Source organism: Zootoca vivipara, chromosome 1, assembly GCF_965207765.1.
Source record: "Zootoca vivipara chromosome 1, rZooViv2.hap1.1, whole genome shotgun sequence".
NCBI lineage: Eukaryota > Metazoa > Chordata > Lepidosauria > Squamata > Lacertidae > Zootoca > Zootoca vivipara.
The window spans coordinates 113,677,146-113,698,830 of NC_142582.1; the positions used below are offsets into that span (position 1 = coordinate 113,677,146).

Genomic DNA, 21,685 nt, shown 5'->3' on the forward strand with positions numbered 1-21,685 from the left:
GCTGTCTATCATTCTCACTGTTCACAACTCGTCGTTTTGCACTGTAAAGGTCCACACAACCACCCCCACTAAATAGGGTATTCTTTTCCCTTTCACCCATCCATTTTAGCCCATGCTGGCCCAATTCATAATGACCTTAGAGGAACTTCTGGAAAGGAAGGAAAGAAAAAAATTATGCATTAAAAGCCTGGCCTCAAATTTCAGTGTACAACTCCATGGGAAATTAGAATAGTGTGTTCCACATAGGGAAGGGTTTCTGCTCACGGGAAGCATTTTGAAATGCATCAAGATTGCAATGCAGATTTAAATCTCCCCTCTTCCATTTCCCTCTCTTACAGGCTAGTTCTCCTGGGCATGTTTCATCACCTGGTGTACATCAGGTGTGAGTGAACCATCAGGGATGGAACTTCCATAATGCTTCTCCTTAGACACAAGATTTCTCAAGGCAATTGAATCTCACAGGGCTGTTTCACACATTACATAGAGGCAAGCCTGGGTTTGCCAAAGTGTTGTACACTCAGCAGAGTCCTGGCCCTCTGCTGAGCGTATGATAAAAAAAACATATTTGCATACATGTAGCTTGTATAGTATCCTAAATGTGTTTCCGTCATTCACAGGTGATTTTCAGTTGGTCCCCTAAAAATGTGTGAGGTGGCTCAGCATCCAAGCGTTCAGTTATCAGATTACGGGCATGCATATCTGAATCAGCCCACATCCATACAAGCAGCAGGGGGAAGCTTAAAGGCACTGCTAGAGTCGGTTGTGGAAAAGTCTGCTGTAGGCTGTCTCCTGCATGCATGAATCACTCAAATTGCACAGAACTGCTGATCCCTTTCAATGCAAATATGTGCACAGGAAATTCATTATACTGGGAAGTGTGCTGTAAATAGGAATTATTATTTTCAAACACATCACTTCATTTTTAATTGGTATGAGGAATTCATTGCTCATTTTGAACCTTAGTTTTATGCAAAGGGAGAAACGTACTACTTAATCTTCTTTTGTCTTTCATGATGACTATCAGTATTTACCTAAGCTGGCAAGCGTATCCCAAGAATCAGCTTCAACTGCCCCTAGTGCAGGAGTTTGCGTCAGAAAAGTTGAAACTGCCTGTACCCTATACTTGGCACATGAGTGTGTGTGGGTAGAGATGCCATACTCCGCCCCATATACCTGGGGGGCGTGTTGTTGTTGTTGTTTAGTCGTTTAGTCGTGTCCGACTCTTCGTGACCCCATGGACCAGAGCACGCCAGGCACTCCTGTCTTGCACTGCCTCCCGCAGTTTGGTCAAACTCATGTTCGTAGCTTCGAGAACACTGTCCAACCATCTTGTCCTCTGTCGTCCCCTTCTCCTAGTGCCCTCAATCTTTCCCAACATCAGGGTCTTTTCCAAGGATTCTTCTCTTCTCATGAGGTGGCCAAAGTATTGGAGCCTCAGCTTCACGATCTGTCCTTCCAGGGAGCACTCAGGGCTGATTTCCTTAAGAATGGATAGGTTTGATCTTCTTGCAGTCCATGGGACTCTCAAGAGTCTCCTCCAGCACCATAATTCAAAAGCATCAATTCTTCGGCGATCAGCCTTCTTTATGGTCCAACTCTCACTTCCATACATCACTACTGGGAAAACCATAGCTTTAACTATACGGACCTTTGTCGGCAAGGTGATGTCTCTGCTTTTTAAGATGCTGTCTAGGTTTGTCATTGCTTTTCTCCCAAGAAGCAGGCGTCTTTTAATTTCGTGACTGCTGTCACCATCTGCAGTGATCAAGGAGCCCAAGAAAGTAAAATCTCTCACTGCCTCCATTTCTTCCCCTTCTATTTGCCAGGAGGTGATGGGACCAGTGGCCATGATCTTGGTTTTTTTGATGTTGAGCTTCAGACCATATTTTGCGCTCTCCTCTTTCACCCTCATTAAAAGGTTCTTTAATTCCTCCTCGCTTTCTGCCATCAAGGTTGTGTCATCTGCATATCTGAGGTTGTTGATATTTCTTCCAGCAATCTTAATTCCGGCTTGGGATTCATCTAGTCCAGCCTTTCGCATGATGAATTCTGCATATAAGTTAAATAAGCAGGGAGACAATATACAACCTTGTCGTACTCCTTTCCCAATTTTGAACCAATCAGTTGTTCCATATCCAGTTCTAACTGTAGCTTCTTGTCCCACATAGAGATTTCTCAGGAGACAGATGAGGTGATCAGGCACTCCCATTTCTTTAAGAACTTGCCATAGTTTGCAAGGGGGGCGTAGGTACAGGCAAATGTTTGTGTGTTCCTTTTCTGCCTCTAGAGCAGGGTTTCCCAAACTTGGGTCTCCAGCTGTTTTTTTTGACTACAGTTCCCATCATCCCTGGCCACTGGTCCTGCTAGCTAAGGATGATGGGAGTTGTAGTCCAAAAACCGCCAGAGACCCAAGTTTGGGAAACCCTGCTCTAGAGCCAATGAACAGCCCTTTACATGCTGCTTAAGGTTGCTACTTGCCCTCCTCTGCCCTTGTACCCCAGCCCAATCCGACCATGGCAAAGAATAAGTGGAAGAGCATCATTGAATCTGCAATGATTGCCACTGCATCTATTAAGCTGGGATGGTGTTCTTGTGCTAGAGCAAGGGAACAAGATGTCCCCGCAAGCTGACAGTAGGCTCATGCTGCTGCCTAACTGTGGACACTTATCGGATGAGGCTTTTAAGTCTCTGATTGGATTAGCCCTTCCAAAGGATACCAACAGGATAAGAAAGGTTTGCTTATATGTCAGGTAGGCGTGATTTGTATAGTACAACCTTGAAGCATTCAGGTGTCTTTGAGTTATGGCATCAGGGGGAACATCTGTATAATACATAAGCCAGAGTACATGCTAAAAGCACTTTCTTCACATTCTAGGAATGCCATAATCTAAGGTAAGGCCCAGAAGTAAAGACAAATGATACAGGAAGAGGCATTGTGTTCTTGTACTGTTCCCTCATCACCCCTGAAAAGGAATGGTCTATATATGCATAAATTTCCTTCCTATTTGCTTATGGGCACAATAAACAAAAACTCCAGCCACAGGTCTCATTTCCTGGCAGACTGGAAATTGCCTGCACTTTAAAGGAGTCTGCATTTGGATTCCAAAACCCGACAACCCCCAGATCCTGAATTTTGTTCAGTTTGTTATTTTTATTGCTGGTTATTTTCTGACAGAATGATACTTATACTCTCACCCTGATAAAAGGTTTATTATATGTGGTATTTGATTACACTGCATTATATTTGAGTACACACACACAAATACATGATCTGACAAAAATGCATATAGGATGGCAATGGTTATTTATGTTGAAGAGTCCCATAATATAGTAAATCCATATGCAAAGCCCATAGAATCAAAACCATGCAAACATAGTGAGTCTCCTGTCTCCCAAGATCTCTTGCATTCTTTTTGGGGGTGGGGTGGGGTGGGGGTGGGAATCTCTTAAGTTGGTCTCAAACTTGTGCCTTGTGTGTGCTTCTGAAACAGATTCACTTGTGTGGTCTGAAGAGAAAATACAATTATTAATGTATTTTGGGGTGCGGGGCAGGGGGAATTCCAAACATTACTGGAATTCCAGTAATGATGTGTTTAAGCTGTGTTTATTGGGGGAAGCTGAGTAAGTTTTAGATTGACCGTATGAAATGTGTTGCATGGCTCCTGAAGTGGATGAAAGAAAAGGGTCTCTACTCTGATACCAAAGTGGCCGATAGATTAAACATGAAAATATTTCTTTACTTGGGAACGTATGCTGCAAAAAAGAGAGAGTACAAGATGGATGAATTTTGCATTAAGGCACTGAATTCCCCAAAAGCAGTCCCAGGAAGTTGTACTGGTACGGTACAGTTTCTCAGTGCAGCTAGCAACTGTGAGTAGTAGCAGTGACAATATACAAAATGCTTGTGTGGCAAGAGGGGGTGTATGCCTATCTGTGCAGCATTTAAAAGGCATTTTTAGGCTTCTTGTTCTAGAATCTAGGGACATGACTGTAGCTTTGATTGTGACGGGCAGAGTCAAAGGTTTCGTTTCACAGCTAGTCAAAGCACACGGCCCTTCCAGCATTTATTTATTGATTTTGGAGGGGGAGTTATGAACAGGAGGGGGAGAAGGGACTTGCATTTTCTTAGGAAGGAAGGGAAGTGTTGCCCTCACTCTAAATTGACTTTATGACATCATAATGTCACCACATTTGATTGGCTCTGTGGCATCATGCAGAGCAGCCCCTAGCTGGCCAGGTCATACTGCCAAGTAGATGGAGCCTAAATATAATAATATAAAAGACAACGGAGAAGCAGACTGCAGAAACTAGCAGTTGCCCTCAAGCAGCAAATAAATTGAGAAAGGAGGTGGTTTTGAAAACATATTGGTTCCCACTCACCCCAAAAGGCCTCTTTTCATGGGCCAACCCTTCTGATATGCAAGTACTTGAATGTTTAGTTAAATGTTGTGGTTTGAGACCTACTTAGGAAGCTAACACTATGATCCTAAACTCTTTAAAGGTAAAGGTAAAGGGGCCCCTGACCATCAGGTCCAGTCGTGTCCGACTCTGGGGTTGCGGCGCTCATCTCGCTCTATAGGCCGAGGGAGCCGGCGTTTGTCCGCAGACAGCTTCCGGGTCATGTGGCCAGCATGACAAAGCTGCTTCTGGTGAACCAGAGCAGCGCACGGAAACGCCGTTTACCTTCCCGCCGGAGCGGTCCCTATTTATCTACTTGCACTTTGATGTGCTTTCGAACTGCTAGGTGGGCAGGAGCTGGGACCGAGCAACGGGAGCTCACCCCATTGCAGGGATTTGAACCGCCGACCTTCTGATCGGCAAGCCCTAGACTCTGTGGTTTAACCCACAGCGCCACCTGGGTCCCTTCCTAAACTCTTTATTTAGTAGTAAATCCTATAAATTGAATTGAGATTTACAACACAACCCTATGCATGCTTTAGTCTAAAGTAACTTCAGTGGGGTTTACTCCCTGGTAAGTGGGCGTAGAACTTCAGCTCAAAATCCATGCCAATGTACTTAGGATAGCAGCCTGTTACTTGCTTTTGTCACAATTTATATAGCCTTTCTATATCAGACTATATACTTCTCTTTCTTCACTTCTGAACTGATCCACCTTACCTTGTTTTTACTCTGTCTTAAATGAAAAACGAGTCCTGTGCAGGTCTGTGAGTCATACTAAATATTCCATGCGTGTTTACTCGGAAGCAAGTCCAATGATCTTCAGTAGAGCTTACTTCCTAGGCCAGTAAGCATGTTTAGGATTACAGTTGATTAAATATGAAACTGCTGCTACACTCACTGGGGTGTGAGATAGTTATAGGACTGAGTTCCTCTAAAAGATAATTGATAGCTAAATGCTTGATAAACCACAGAGGGCAGGAAAACTGGATGCAAAGCAGTTCCTTACTGTACCTTTCTCAGAGACTTGAAAGTGGTTTAAAAGAGGGATCATGGCTTGCAGTTAGGGTTGCCAGACTCAATAGAGGACAGGACTTCTGTACCTTTAATTGCCCTGCTCTCTTTTGAGTCTGGAAACCCTAAAGAGAAACCAGCAGACCCTTTGTTTAATTTCCAAGCAAAGGGTCTGCTGGTTTCTCTTTAAGGTTTCCAGACTCAAAAGAGAGCAGGGCAATTAAAGGCACAGAAGTCCTGTCCTCTATTGAGTCTGGCAACCCTACTTGCAGTGTGTCTTCTGACTTCTGCACCCAGTAAGCAGGTTTTGCCTCATTTGGGGTTTGTTTTTTGCTCTTTAAAATTCATGCAAAACTTGCTTATTTATTTATGTGGCGATTTATATATCCCGCCTTTCATACTAACCTCAAGGCAGCTAACTCCTATAAAAATCAGACACCATACCATAGCTGCCAAGTTTTCCCATTTCTCGCGAGGAAGCCTATTCAGCATAATGGACAATCCCTTAAAAAAAGGGATAACTTGGCAGCTATGCACCATACATTGACCAGCAACGAAAGTGAGACAGAAGAAATTACTGTGTGTGTAGTAAGGGGAGGTAAGGTGGTGCTTGCTCTCTCTCAAACCACTTTCAATTATCTTTCAAAAACTACTGCGTTTCCAGCCTTCTGCAGCTTTCTCAAAAGAGCACAGCAGAGTAGAATGTAGTATGGCTGTTGGGTTTTCGTTTTTTGCAATGTCCCTGATCCTGCAGTGGGAATCTGCACTTCAAACCTTACCAAGAGGGAGCACTACTAACTGAATAAATGCTGCAGGGCCAGGGTTTGGTTTTGTGGTGCTGGGTTGTTGGGTGGTTTTTTCTTTTTTAATTGTATGCAAGAGCTAGTTTTGTGTTTATTTTTATGACTTTGTGATGATCTGAACTCTGATGTTGGCTTGCAAGTCAGCCTGGAAGACTGCCTACCTGAGTCTTCCCTTTGGATCAGCATTTTATCCTTCGTGTCACTCACTCTTAATCATCATTGTGCCAAGTTTATTTTCTTTTTATATGATTTCTTACATCCACTGCAGGTACAACAAAATAAGTAGCTAGTTTTTCCACAGTGGATTTTTGATGTTGTTTGGTCAATTTTAAAACATAAAGACACAGGAAAGGGTTCCAAATTATAATTATTTTCCTTAGGTCGTTTTTATACTGAAAAGTGTACAGAAAGTTGCATTCACCTCAACAAATTCTATTGTGAATGTAGAAATTGGCACTCCAGCCCTCTCTGTTTCAGTTTCCACAACCTACTGTCATTTTCCATCTAAAGGCTCTTCCTTCTGATTTACAGTGGTACCTCGGGTTACAAACACCTCAGGTTACAAACACTTCGGGTTACAGACTCTGCTAACCCAGAAGTAGTACCTTGGGTTAAGAACTCAGGATGAGAACAGGAAAATGCGTGCCAGCAGCTCGGTGGCAGCTGGAGGCCCCATTAGCTAAAGTGGTTCCTCAGGTTAAGAATGGTTTCAGGTTAAGAACGGACCTCCGGAACAAATTATGTTCGTAACCAGAGGTACCACTGTAAATGTTAAAGATTAGGTTGTTCCAACAGAACTTTTGTTTAGGTCATTGTTAACATTCCCTAAGCGCTGAAGTTAATGCAGGAAATTAAAACTCCAATGTAATTTTAAAGCAAATTATGAATAATGTTTGTACCCGTGTGAAACCAAAGATTTTTGCCATTTAAATTGCAGCACCTTAAAAGTTCAAAATTGTATAGTAGAAGGCTCCTTTGCTCCTTCATATTCAAACCATCCCAAGCTGCTTGATTCCCCTTTTCAGTTAGGGCAAACTAGTGTTTGGTAGGGTTTAGAAATCTGCTCTTCTGTTATCTTATACTGGTAGTTTGCAGCATTGCTATTTGTGCCATTTACTTGAACAGAGCAAGCAACTCCTGTCTAATGAACTAGAAAACCATTGCCCTGCAAATAGAGGACCATGTCAAAACCTACCCTAAAAGGGCTGATTAGATCAGTCTTTAGTGTTTATATCAGGCTTCCTCAAGCTAGTGCCCTCCTCACGCTTTGGAACCACAACTCCTATCATCACAACTCCAACATCTGAGGGGCACCAGGTTGGAGAAAGACTGGTTTAGATGCTATCATATTTCTGGTTTCTTCTGCAGATACAAAGCAGTGGTTTTTAAACACAATACTATCAGGGAATCCTTTCTGCATTAACTTTTCTGGTAAAAAATAATAAAATCCAGTGCAATGCAAAGCATTCTGGGTGTAGGGGAGTGCTTTGATGTGCATATACTGCTGTGTTGTGACTGAATGAAGTGCAACACTCAAGACTCCTATGCAGATGCACATTAAAGGGCAAAAAGGTGGTTGTGATAGACAAACTCTTTCAGAAAAAAACAGCTCCCATTTTATTTATCTTCCCTGATAATATTCCAAGGAGCCTATGATTTCTTGGAGCACTGTCAGAAAACCACTCCTCTAATGAGTAGAACCTGATTCACCACCAAATTCGGCAAGGCCTCTGGGTCATTGGTCTTGCAAAGGACACTTTTATGTGCACTACCTTTTATTTTATTTTTTGTACTTTGCATGTTCTCCATGCTGCTGTCCTGAAATTCAAAGCACTTTCTGAAAGAAAATTGATTGTAATCGAGAGCTACTGTCATTTTCCTAACTCCTTAATGGAAATTGCTAGCATGTTGTTTTTGTCTGTCTGTCTGTTGGCTTGTTTGTTCTTACGCCCGCAGAAAGAATGTAGAACTAAGGTCTGTCAACTCAAGATGCTTAAAAGGTGGATAGCTTCTGACATTCAGTGACCTTGAATTGTGGTGAAATCTGAAAGCATCAGAAGCTGACATGGCCAGACAGGCAAGGTCTTCAAATGAGACTACAGTATGCCCATCACCAGTCTTTGGATGATATCCAATATTAAGCATACTTTGAGTAAAATCAGTGGTTTCAGTGGCCCTACTCTGAGTATGACTGAATATACATCACACTCCAGCGCCGGCCCAAGACATTTTGGCGCCTGAGGCAAACCACAAAATGGCTTCCACTCCCTGCCAGGGAAGAAGGGGTGAGCAAGGATCTGCATCAGGAACAAGGGGAGAATAAAGATCTACATTGGGATCTGCTACCTCTGTGGATCCTGCCACCTGAGGCGGTCATCTCATCTTGCCTCATGGGTGGGCCGGCCCTGTCACACTCACTTTTCATTGCTACAAGATTATGGCCTTTATCTTCATCAACTGTATGTGTCCCCCCCCCTTTTTAAAAAGTAAAAGCAAAACCATATATAGTTCTTCAGAAATCAGCAGTTTTGTTCCGAGTGGCTAAAACTCTTCAGCAAAGCTCTCCCTTTGTTGAGTGAGATGATTCAGGGACATTTCCAAGCACAGAACTAACTGCTGATCCATGTAGTTTTCTTTTTCCGTTCCATGTACAACAGGTGTATGCAGTGTGCATCCCATAATGGGGTGTGGTGGTACCTCGTCTGAAAAAAAATGAGATGCTTTTTATAGTGCTGCTCAGAGAATGGAAAGTGACAACTTTGTAAACTGTAAATTACACAGAATCTATTTATCATGTTATTTATTTTTTCAATGACTGTGACCTTATGCACTGTGAATGCTTTTGTGATATGGGGGTTCTTTGTACAGATCTGTATGTCATTATAAAGAAAATTCCAGCCGTGATAATTTGTTACATAATATTGGCATGACCTTTGATTATTTTTATCGTGGAAAAGGAGGGGGGAAACAATAGTTAATATGAAATGAAGATTTATATTTAAAATAAACCTAGCAGTCAGTATTGTAAGGCACTATATATATATGTATAACAACACATGTACACTGTCAATAAAATATATAAGGATAACAGGAGAGTGGCAGTGTTTTCCCCAGGAAAAGTGTGTCCAGGCACCAGGAATGAACACTCTGCTATTTAGGGCTGCATTCAAGTTGTAACTTGTTCCTTATATGTGCTCTATTGTGTTTCACGGATTCCTGCAAAAGCTGGAAATGATTTTGAAGACAGCTGCAAGACTGTTAAAGGGTTACATGGAAAATATTCCTATATGCAAAGCTGTTTTCAACACGAAGAACAAGAAATTGGCAGCAGCTCTTGAGGGTCTTGGACAGAGTCCTTTCCTGCTACTTGCCACCTCACCCTTTTAGCTGGAGGTGTTGTGATTGAACCATAGATCTGCATTCAGAGCACATGCTCTACCACTGAGCTATGCCCCCCTCATTACAATCTAGGGCTGAGGTTCCCAGCGTGGCACTTGTGTGCCATCACAACACCCTCTGACACCCAGCTTGTTGCATTTAAATGCAAGAACTGGGCATTTCAATAAGAAGAAAGCAAACTGGTTGTTACTTTTTAAAAAATTGCTCACCACATCCAGAAATAAAGATGCTCATCGTCGCATGAGATCAGAGTGAGGGAAAGACTGGGAGCAGAGGAAGAGGTGACTACTGCCCCCCTACCCTGTGCCACCAAACTTCCTGGGAAAGCACAACTTTGACATGCAGGGCTGAGAAGCAACAAAGCCTTCTTCTGTGTTGATGCTGGAGCCGAAAGGAGCCCCAATAGAAATCCAAGGGATCTGGAGAGATGGTCCATAGATTCTTAAACTGGATTGTATGACATAATAAACCACTAGGTTAGCTGAGCAAAATATAAATTCAGGGCATTCTTCCCACAGGTAGGGGTGTGTGTGTGTGTGTGTGTGTGTGTGAGAGAGAGAGAGAGAGAGAAGGGAGAGGGGGAGTGAGGGATCAGATCCTGCCTTTTATTTCTGCTTGGGGAAAGGTTAGCATTTGTGTGTACACTGATCATTAAAGGCTCTGTATTGAGAGACAGCCCCATTCCAATGTGCAAAATCACTCAGCCAACAGTTTGACTCAGCAGGCTTCACTGGCCAGTTATGTAATGCGGGTTTGTGCTATAACGGGCTTGTAATCTGCAGATTAACAGTACAGGAGCCCACAGCAGCTCGTCCAGCGTCCTTATGCGGCCTGCAGATGATATATAGCAGCTCACAGACAGAGGGGGGAAGTATTATGATTACGCAATCTGCACATCAATTGAGGGCACTTTAGTAAAAGCCAATCTTGTCCTATCTTTTCCCTTTGGCACTTGCTAAAGTTCATGAACGTTACTGAAACTCATCATTTGGAAAGAGATCGTGCAAAAATGTTTTTTTTAAATAGATATGCTATGCATAGATGATTTTAAAAAAAATGCCCACCATTGCACTGTGCAAGTGAAGAATTCACTCATTTATTTTATATATTTACACACACACACACACACACACACACACACACACACACCTCATGCCCTTCAGTATTTTCTCTACTTCTCAAGCTAGTTTACAGATAATCTTAAAACAATTGAAGCAATAAAAAGTAGCCCTGAAAAAAAATCACATCAAAATAGAAAATAAAAGCCAATAGACACAGAATTAAAAACAATACAGATGGTATTTAAAGCCAGGGGGAGGGGAGATAAAAACAAAAACAAAAAACCTTTGCCAGGTCCCAAAGAATGGATGCTGTCAGTTCGTTCAAAGTCTGATCAATGTACAAATTGATTGTGTGTGTTGTACACATTCACCAGGTGACACATATTAAACCCAGCTCACCTCTACGCACACAGATACACGCACACACACCATTTTAGACCTCGTGATTACAGAGAAAAATTGAGGAAACTGACAGGCAGCTTGTTCAATTGCGAGAGACAAGAGAAACCTCTTGTTAGTTTTTTTTTTTTAAAAGCAATAGACGAGGTGCAGCCACTCTTCCGAAGCCTGGTGGAATCAGTTGGAAGTGTGCAAGGCAAGCAAATCTATGCAAATCTGCCTTGGTTGTGTACTTGCATGTAACCAGTTTCATGCATACAAAGGGACTGTGTGGTTGCACTTCTTGAACAGCAGCCCCTCCCATTCATGTCATATGTCGAAACCCCTTCTGAAAGTGAAGTGGGAGAGAAGAGCTGGCTGTGCCATTAAGCTTCAGCTACCCTCCTGGATGTTGCTGAGACGGACAGCAGAACCAGACCAGAGCCTGGTGATGCAGTCCCCCTGAAATACCACCAGAGTGCTGGACCCTCTCTCTGATTGTAAACCAAGTCAGATGGCCACAGAAGAAGAAGAAGGAACAGCATTTCAGGAGAGAGAACAAAAGGAGCAGTTTCCAAGGGAGTTAGTTAGGGCTTGGTTTAAGAGGAGTGATAGGGAGTAGGATGGGATTTGACTGAGGGAGAACTGGTTCTGAGTTAAGTTAAACATCCACACGGAGGAGACTATCCATAGCAAGAGGACAGAGCCCTGAAGCTTGGATAGGGGGACCATGTTGAGGGCCTTGGAAAGGTAGGACACAGGTGGCGCTGTGGTCTAAACCACTGAGCCTCTTGGCTTGCTGATTGGAGGATCTGTGGTTCGAATCAGATCAAAGGTGGTGAGCTTCTGTTGCTCTGTCCCAGCTCCTGCCAACCTAGCAGTTCAAAAGCATGCCAGTGCGAGTAGATAAATAGGTACTGCTGCGGTGGGAAGGTAAATGGTGTTTCCATGCGCTCTGGCATTGCATGCACCAGAGGCAGTTGAGCCATGCTGGCCACATGACCCGGAAAGCTGTCTGTGGACAAATGCCGGCTCCCTTGGCCTGAAGCGAGATGAGCGCCGCAGCCCATATTTGCCTTTGACTGGACCTAACCATCCAGGGGTCCTTTACCTCTTGCCTCTGGAAAAGGTATACAGACAGGAGTGTCCTAGGAGGATTGTGACTGAACGGGGAGAGGTTGAACCTGCGGGGATACAGGATACCTGGGTCTCAGTATAGCCGGGAGGGGAGAGTTCAGCTAGGTACTGACTCAGTAACAAGGGGTGAGGTGATCTCCTGGGTCTGTTATACCATTTGGAATACCTCAGATGTGGGATTGCTTAAAGAGTATGTAACTGAGGGAAAGTGCTCCTCACTTGTGAACCAAGCTAGTAATCGGTGACGGAAGCTGTATGGTCTTAAAAGTATTTAACTGTATTTAACAAAGTAACTAAGTAGCTACCAGCATGAGTTTGACCAAACTGCGGGAGGCAGTAGAAGACAGGAGTGCCTGGCGTGCTCTGGTCCATGGGGTCACAAAGAGTTGGACTCAACTAAAGGACTAAACAACAACTAAGTAACAGAAGCTGAAGTATAACAACTGATTTTGAGTAAAGAGAGGTAAAGAGAAGCTGTGACTGTAACACTGTGTTTAAGCCTGAGTCATCTTATAGTTAGTTAAAGTAAATAAGTTAACTCTACCTGAAAAACCGCATTTCCTGACCCACTTTGTTTCATAACCCCCCTTTTTTTGTTTAATAAGCTTTTCCTGTTTGTTTGATCATTTTCTGCCTGAGACTCTAATCATTTAAGTTTTCTCTCACACAAGTCCCCCACTAGACATCCCATGGTAAATTTGTAAAACCTCGTGTTCACTGGTGTATACATTGAGGTGTGTGCAGTATATTGAATAGGGGGCAGTTAGTGGGGTGAGTCTGCCGCGTTATTAATTGGTGATAAGCGGTTGGATCCACTACAGTTGCCTCCTTTTTGTCCCCTTGATGCTCTTGGGGACACCTAGATTAGTTATTTATATCCAGGCCCTGATTTATTCAGAGCAGGACGATTTTCTTGCCACAGAATTCAAATTCTGTTTGTGTGTGTGCTCAGTGTCTCATACTCAGGCTGCGGAGGTGGGAGAAATTTGGCTCAGTCCACATTTTAAAGCAAGCATACCCAATTTCCACTTCCCCAATACCATACACAAACTGAAACCCAGATATCCTTTGAAATTCACACTTCTTCAAATTTTGTGATGCCCTTTGCCAGTCAAATAATATATACAAAAATGTGTGTGTTAGGGGAAAGTGTGTGTAAAACTGCAAGAGCAACGCGTTGGAGGTGACATTGCAATGCGGCCACAGAGATGCCAGCGGTGGGGCAATTGTCTGGAGAAGTGTCCCCTCCCCAACAAAAAAGTGTTTTCTCCCTTAAAAAAGCTGAATAACTTTGGCTCCCCCCCTAAAAAAAGCACAACAACTTAGGGTTGCCTGTGAAAAAAAAAGTGGGAGTTCTCAGACTGTCTGTAATCCCATGGATGATCCTGAGGCTGCATTCCATTGAGGGGTCAAACTCTGCAATCAGATCATTTGTGTGCTTTTATGACTTGGAAGAGTTGAGAAAATTTCTGCAGGTTCCAGCTTGCTGGTTCATGCTCGCCATCCTCACCCTCATGTTCCCATTCTGAGTTTGATCCAACCAGTTCCTCCAGCTCTTCAGCAGTCAGTACCTGTTGGTCCTCAATTGGTTATTCCGTTTCTTCCTGGATGAGCTCAACAAAGCCATCACTGCACTCTAATGAAGGCTGCTGGCCTGGCCATTTTTTCCTGCTCTCCCACCCCCTTTCCCCCCATATGTGCCATTTTCATGCCATTTTCTCTCTTTCCCCACCCCACCCCCAGTGCATGCCATTTTTGCATCTTCTTTTCCCCTTGGTTGTGAGTTACCTGTATTCAGTGGGTCAGGTAAGAGTAGCAGAAGTCAGGCACATTCATGCACACACTAGCTAACAACTATAATTGCTGAGGCAGTCTCTCCATTGCACCAAGATCCAGCTCCATGACCTGCTGAATGTGAAGGACTTCAGATAACAGAAAGTAAAGGTGGTCGGGGGGGGGGAGAGAGAGAGCCTACATCAACCAGGTGCCCTCCAGGTGTTGTTGGACTCCAATGACCATTAAACTCAGCCAAGGTGGCCAGTAGTGAGGGATGATGAGCAGTGGAGTCCAACAATGTCTAAAGGGTGCTAGGTTAAGGAAGGCTTTTTTGAACCATAACTGAATGTTGATGCCAAAGTTAAAATAGCAGAAGGCTTGACACAGCTGGATTGAGAAATCATAAAGGCCTGGTTGGTTGGTTGGTTGGTTGAGGAAGGGAGGGAGGTCAACACCATGAAACATGCATTGGGGAAGCAACCTATAGCGTTTTTAATCTGATGATGCTACAGGTTTCTGTGTGGCTAATGTGATGATGATAATGATGATGATGATGATACAGTGGTACCTCGGGTTACAAGCGCTTCAGGTTACAGACTCTGCTAACCCAGAAATAGAATCTCAGGTTAAGAACTTTGCTTCAGGATAAGAACAGAAATCACACAGTGTTGGCGCGGCGACAGCGGGAGGCCCCATTAGCTAAAGTGGTACCTCAGGTTAAGAACAGTTTCAGGTTAAGAACGGACCTCCAGAATGAATTAAGTTCTTAACCTGAGGTACCACTGTAATAATAATAATAATAATAATAATAATGGCCTTAATTGTATCTGGGTTAGAACAATCACTGTTTCGTCTTTGTTTCAGCCGCACAATTATTGTCTACCTTCCTACCAGGGATATGAAAAGCAAAGCAATACAAATTGCAGATGACGAACTAAAATGCAAAATTTGGTGTGAGTGCATGAATCTGTAAATTAATATGCAATATGTATAAATGGAAACATACAACTTTATTTTCTTCACAATCAGTCAAATGTTCAAAGTGTTATCATTTGAAGCATGCTAGGATATAATTGTACCAGAATCTCAGCTGGTATGACCAGCCAATTGCGATAAAAGCCAAGTGGGATATTTACAACTAAAGAAGACCCTTCTGGGGTTCAAATGTGTTTGGTTCGCAATAATATTAATGCTCACGTGACCCCAGGCTTTTTGAAGGGCAATTTAAATTTTAGTTTAAAGAACCCTCAGGAGAGAGAGAGATTCAGTGGCCTTCAAGTTGCTCACTTGCAGTTAACACGGAGAGAGCAGACAGACCTGGCCATAGTCTTCTCCGATGTGATGTATCTTTCTTTCTAAAGGATTTTAAAGCATTACCACTATTCATTGGGGTTAATCTATACATGTAAATTAGCATATGTAAGCATTCTTCAAATCTATCATGGACTCAGAATTGTAGAGTTGGAAGGGACCCTGTGGATCATCTAGTCCAACCCCCTGAAATGCAGGATTTTTGCTCAAACCCACCACCCTGAGATTAAGAGCCTCATGCTCCACCAACTGAGCTCTCCTACTTGCCCTCTTTTTTTCTGGCCATGCATAAGCCATGTACCCTACCACAGGTAGAGAGCAGGTGTACTCTGTGATTTTTAACTGGCAACGAATATATATACATTAGGGCACTAATTCATAGAGTAGCAAGCCCAGAAGGACCTATTACTGCAGCGTTGTCAGAAAGTTGCGCCTCTCCCTGGCTTCTCAGGCCCTCCATTCTCGCACGTCCTATGTAAACAGCGCGAAGGTTTTTCCAGACTCCATCTGCTTCCAGTTACTCACTCAAAACACAAATACACATGCCTCAGGAATTTGCAGATGGACACTGTACTGCCGCATAAAATGCTTCGCAGAGTTCACGGCCCTCTTTGCCGCTGCCTCTCCTCCAGATGTACCTGCAGGGCTGAGGAAACTGTGTCCCTTCCACTCAGAGGCGAGCCAGGTACGAAGCCAGCGGTGAGGAGCGAGAGCGCAGGCCCGGCTTCCTAACTCTCTGAGCTAAAGTTCATGACTAAAAATGGGTTTGTAGAAAAGGAAAAAAAGAAAAAAAGGAAGAAGAAATAAAACACCATTGACCACCAAGGACAGCCTCTTCCTGAGAGCCCCTGTTCACACAAATACAGGAAGTAGAAAAGTAGCTCAATGCAGACACACAACTTGGAAGGGGATTCTCATTTCGGAGCCGCCAGTGTTTTGGAACTACTGTGCTGAAAGCTCGGCTTTCCTTCGTGTTGAATCCACCATCATTTGCATATGTATATATATATATTATTATTTTAAATTCATGTTTTTTGCAGGGCGGGGGTGGGGGAGAAGGAGAAGGGCGTGGACGTTTTTTTGTGAGGAAATGCCAAGGTATAACTTTATTCACAAGGGAGACCTCAAACGGTTCTGAAGCGAGAAGCACCTCCGCGAGCTTTGCTGGGAGGATGACAACATCGCTGGGAAACCGGGCAGCTGGGTGAGTCCTGAAACTTTTAGCGACGGTACTCCCCCCCCCCCCGAAGTAAAACAGACGTCTTGGAGAAGAAACTCCTTCCCTCCCTTAAATCCGCTTGCAGGCTGCACTGGAAGCTATCAGCTGTGCCACCACAATAACGATAATTCGCAGCCTTTTCCCTTGCGTGAATGCTCATAATTGCCTCTTTAAAACAACAGGAGCTTTTCTTTTCTTTTCTTTTTGCACGGGGTGTTTTTTTTTGGGGGGGGGAGGTGAGAGAAGGAAATGAAAATACTCTTGAGGAGGAGAGGGGAGGGGAGGGGGGAACGAGCTGTTTCCATGCTGCCTGCCGTGTGTATCTGGAAACATGGCAAATCTTTTCCATGAATCCTGAGGGGCAACAGGCTTCGATTTCCCCCCCCCCCCAGCTGTGTCACACAGATGTGGCTGAAATGCAAAGGGGGGAGGGTGCTTTCTTTTTTCTTTTTGGCTTGCTCTGCTGCTGTGCCTTTTTCAGCATCTCAGAACACGCAGATTAAAACAGGTGACGTTTTGTCCATCATGTTAGCTCCTTGGTACAATATAAGCCTCACCTGTTTCTGCATGCCAGGCTGCCAGACATTCTGCTGCCTAAGAGGGACATTATGGTGCCCCCTCCTATTCCATGTTCAAAGCCTGACTGGGCTGGCGATTGAACCTTCCTTCTACATTGGCAACAGGAGAGCATCTTTTTCTGCACCTGTAGGAGGAGGGCATATGGGGGCACCTATAGGGGCAAGCGCCTCAAAACAAGGAGCTTACTACCCCCCACTTGCCCACCCACATTTCCGAACTCCTGTCCATTAACACATGCTGTTATTTTTTGTCTCTCACTCACCTATAATAATAATAATAATAATAACAATTTATTATTTATACCCCACCCATCTGGCCGGGTTCCCCCAGCCACTCTGGGCGGCTTCCAACAAAACATTAAATTACAGAAATCAAACATTAAAAGCTTCCCTAAACAGGGCTGCCTTGAGATGCCTTCTAAAGGTCTGGTAATTGTTGTTCTCTTTGACCTCTGGTGGGAGGGCATTCCACAGGGTGGGTGCCACTACCGAGAAGGCCCTCTGCCTGGTTCCCTGTAACTTGGCTTCTCGTAGCAAGGGAACTGCCAGAAGACCCTCGGCGCTGGACCTCAGTGTCTGGGCAGAACGATAGGGGTAGAGACGCTCCTTCAGGTATACTGGACCGAGGCCGTTTAGGGCTTGAAAGGTAAACACCAACACTTTGAATTGTGCTCGGAAACGTACTGGGAGCCAATGTATAAATATGCTTGGCCCCTTCTGTGCCCACCCTGGATTTTTCCCCCTGGTGATGCCACTGCCAGGGTAGACCACACAACACACACCAACACCTCACGACTGCTATCCACCCTTCAGCAGCTGCTACCTGAAGCAGATGCCTCACTCTGCCTAATGGTAGGAACAAAACAAACTGCCAACCCTAAAGAACAATTCGATACAGCATGATGCTGAGAGACAGAGAAAGTTTCTCTTTCAGTTTGTGGTCCAGGAAATATAGGCAGATATAACAATGTAAGAGTTGCTACTCTGCATGCAAACATAGATTTTGATCTCCTGGAACATGTTATGTGTGTGGGGGACATGCTCCGTTTGAATGGGGGAGAAAGCAGTTACCTATTGGTTAGTATCACCCACTCAACACATCCAGTCCCCTCCAGAGCAGTTTGTGCAACTCCTTTAAAAATGTATGTGAGTTGTTTTCGCTAGATGAATCATGAATATATATGCACGCGCAAATAAACATACAAGTGCCACATTAAGGAGGAAAGCCTGCTGGATACATTACAGCATGGGCAAAGCTGAGGCTGGACATGCATGTATCTAGGACAACTTGGAAGGCCATGCTCACACCATGGGTGAAGAACCTGCTGTGAGTGCCCTTAAAATCATGGGTAACCTTTTACCTTCCCAGTACAGTACATTTTGGGTAACTCCCTTTGCTTCATTCTGGGGTTTCTAGGGCTGGCGCAGCTGAGTTTACCTCCATAGGGTTTTGCTGTACTGGCACATAAGCAGTGTTGTTGTGCAGCTTGTTTTTTTGCGCTCCTTGTAAGAGGTGCCCCAGCAGGAAAGGCCTTTACCTGGAATCCTTCCCACATAGTATGATTCTGCCAAGCCAACAGCACAGGAAGCCACTGTCTGTGTATGTTTTAAAAGGCAGAGATCCAGGGATTTTTCAATATCCTGAATGAGTTAAGAATAAAAACCCAGTTCTCATAATCACGGAGACATCTACTGAACGGTGCCGCATAAAAAAGTGGAGAGGCAGAGAAGAGGCAATGTACATTTCTAGGTGGGCAAGAGAGAGAAATAACAGCATATGGGTTAAAGAGAGAATTGCATGCAGATGAAGGTGATTGACAGTGGGTGAAGGACTCTGTGTGAGAAGCAGGGAAGGGGAGATCTCCCAGGGAAAGAGGCTGGGGGAAGAAAGGGGTGCTCCCAGGTGAGAGCTGGGTGTGTTGCACCTTTTTCTGTATGGGATAAAAGTTAAGATATTTGTATTCGTCTCCCTCCCTCCCTTTTGTGTGTAGATTAGTGTTTTTTTGTTATATTATGAAAATTCTTAATAAAACTCTATCAATAACAAAAGAAAAATAACTGCATATGCAAACGATAGGAGTTCAGAAATGGGGAGGCAAGTGGCAGGGGCAAACTCATTGATTGAGGGAGACACTTGCTCCCTGCCCCACTTTGGTCCTGCCTATAATACTGGCGCCCTCCAGTTGGGGACTACAGAACCCATCAGTGCCAATCATCAGAGATGATGTGAGTTGCAGGCGAAAACATCTAGAGTGCCCTTGCTTGAGGAAGGCTGCCGTGCATATACCTGTAAGCAGAGGTGGCCTTTCCCATTTTGCACGGGAATTGCTGCCTCCTGGCCCCATTAATCACACTCCACTTCTGTCGCCACACCCTGGTTCTTGCAGATCTTGGTGGGAGCCGAGGTGCTCTTCCAAGTGTTCCTGCTCATTTGGCTGCTTTGCCCGGAGCAGGAAAGATGAGCAGCAACACCATGCGCCAGAATGCCTCTCTCTCAGTGGCAGAAGTGGTGGGGTGAGTGGAGCATCGCCTCTTACACTTCTGCCACCCGAGGCAGGCACTTCACCCTGCATCACAGGCAGGCCGGTTCCTGCTTCAAGCAGGAGGTACGTGCAGCAAATGGGCTTACTAGCCAATTTCATGCTGTGTGTTGACAATTTTCCTCCAAAGCCTAGGACAGTTGGCTTATTGGGAAACAAGATGTGTGAGGGATTATTGGAGGAGGTGGGTGGCTGGGCTGATCATACATCCCTTCAAGAAACTACTTATACCCCTCCAATAAGTAACTCAGGATGCTTCCATATGCCAGCTTTTCCCACTACATATAGATGTGTTTGTAATCATAGCAATCTGTGATCCACATGGCGTTTGGATACTTGGGGAGAATCAGATGCACAAACAGCTCAGTAACCACAGTTATAGCGTGCAGAACTGGAGTGAGTAAGGAAACATGTGTTCTGGAGAAAAAAGGGAAAATGTGAGTCTCAAAATAGATTTCTTTTTTTATAATCATAATTTTGAAAGCCAACCTTGGTTTTGTTTGTTTGTTTTTAGGGATCTTGACTTGTGATTTTGTGACCAGGCCATGATTATTACATGACCCCATGAAATACTGTACAGTCTGAAAGCATTTAATTTATATGGTTTGCTTCAATGGGGCTAGGATGCTCGGTTTATTGCAATAAGAGTTATTAAATGAGGAGACACTGCTTGTGAACAAAGGTGGCTTTGGGGTGTCATGTAAGGCAGATTCACACATTGCATTAAATGAGTGTAGAGCCTGTTCTCCTGTATAACAATACTGTAGTTGAGCTGTACAAATCAACAAGTGTATACGTTTTCACACAAATATTTTTACAGGCAAGCGCCTACCTGTGTTCAGTGTAACAAGTGGAAAAGCCTACCCTGTACCCTGTACCCTGTCTGCATTTATTCCTGTCCAACCCCCTGACAGTGAACCTAAAAGTTGTTCCTTTTTCCTACTCATGACAATCAGGGGAAGATGATGTCACTGTTCAAAATCTTGGTTAACCATATGGAAAAACATGTTATGCCAGCCATTACAAGGATCTCTTATCTGTTGTACACACCCTGGGTTGATATTTCCCCTGCAAAGGGGAAATATCCAGATATAGCATGGCTAAGCTCACAGGGGGAAAGCCTGTGCTGACAGAGAAAGAACGGAAACAAATTCTTATGCTTGAGATATCAGGATAAACTGCACTTCCTGGCTTCACTTAGCAACGCAGAACACAAAAGGTGAGATTCTTGCAACAGACAATATATTCTTGCAATGAGCAAGAGTCTTTCGCTTATGAAATTTCTTGGTTCCCCTTCTCCGGGAATGTCAGCCCAGCTTGCACGAGGGAGAGGGCAAGAAAGGGAGAAAATATAGCTCCAAGGCCTGCTCTTGGAAATTGAATGGCAAAGAATGAATTCACAGTAGGGCAGTGTACACACCATACATTAAAAGCAACCCTTTGAATCATGGGAACTGTAGTTTACCCACCGCAGAGCTAAAATTCCCCAGCACCCTTAACAAACCACAGTCCCCAGGATTCTTGGGGTGTGAGGGCTTTGAACATATGGTATCTACACAGCTTAATATGTTATTGTGTACAAAGAACATTTGTCGTGGCAGCATTTTATGGTAAGTTGTATTCAACTAACTGAGAGTCAGAATAGACCCAGTAAACTTATTAAACCTAAGTAAGTAATGTCTGTTCTTTTCAATGGTTCTACTCTGAGTACGACTAACATTGGCGACAACCCAATAACTGTAGCAATGTTATCAATGCAGGTAAAATTGTTACCCCACCACCACCTTTTTTTAATGCAAAGGGATAATGCTTATACCATACGCAGCACCATCCCAAGTATGTTTACTCAGAAGTAAATGAGACTTTGGTGGCTTCCAAACTGTCACTATCTCCAGGTGGGATTCAATAACGTATCAGCAACTTCAGGTTGCACAGTTATATCAAATTGGGAGGTCTTGCACAACAGTCCCTCTTCCCCAAAGATCAGACTTTTTGCGTTAAGGAAAGTGGTGGGGAAATCCACTGGGAAGGGTGGATAACACTTGCTCTGATGCAGCAGAAACCTCCCTCA

General features: G+C 44.0%; 1 protein-coding gene across 2 annotated transcripts in view; it reads left to right on the forward strand.

The window, feature by feature from the left end:
- Positions 1-15,895: 15,895 nt before the first annotated feature.
- Positions 15,896-21,685, forward strand: part of RIN3 (Ras and Rab interactor 3) — a 74,849-nt gene continuing 69,059 nt past the window's right edge. For both annotated transcript variants that reach the window (XM_035107173.3, XM_088672832.1), the window contains exon 1: positions 15,896-16,481. In XM_035107173.3, coding sequence (XP_034963064.2) covers positions 16,450-16,481 — 32 coding nt within the window. In that variant the 5' untranslated portion in view covers positions 15,896-16,449. The remainder of the gene's footprint in view (positions 16,482-21,685) is intronic.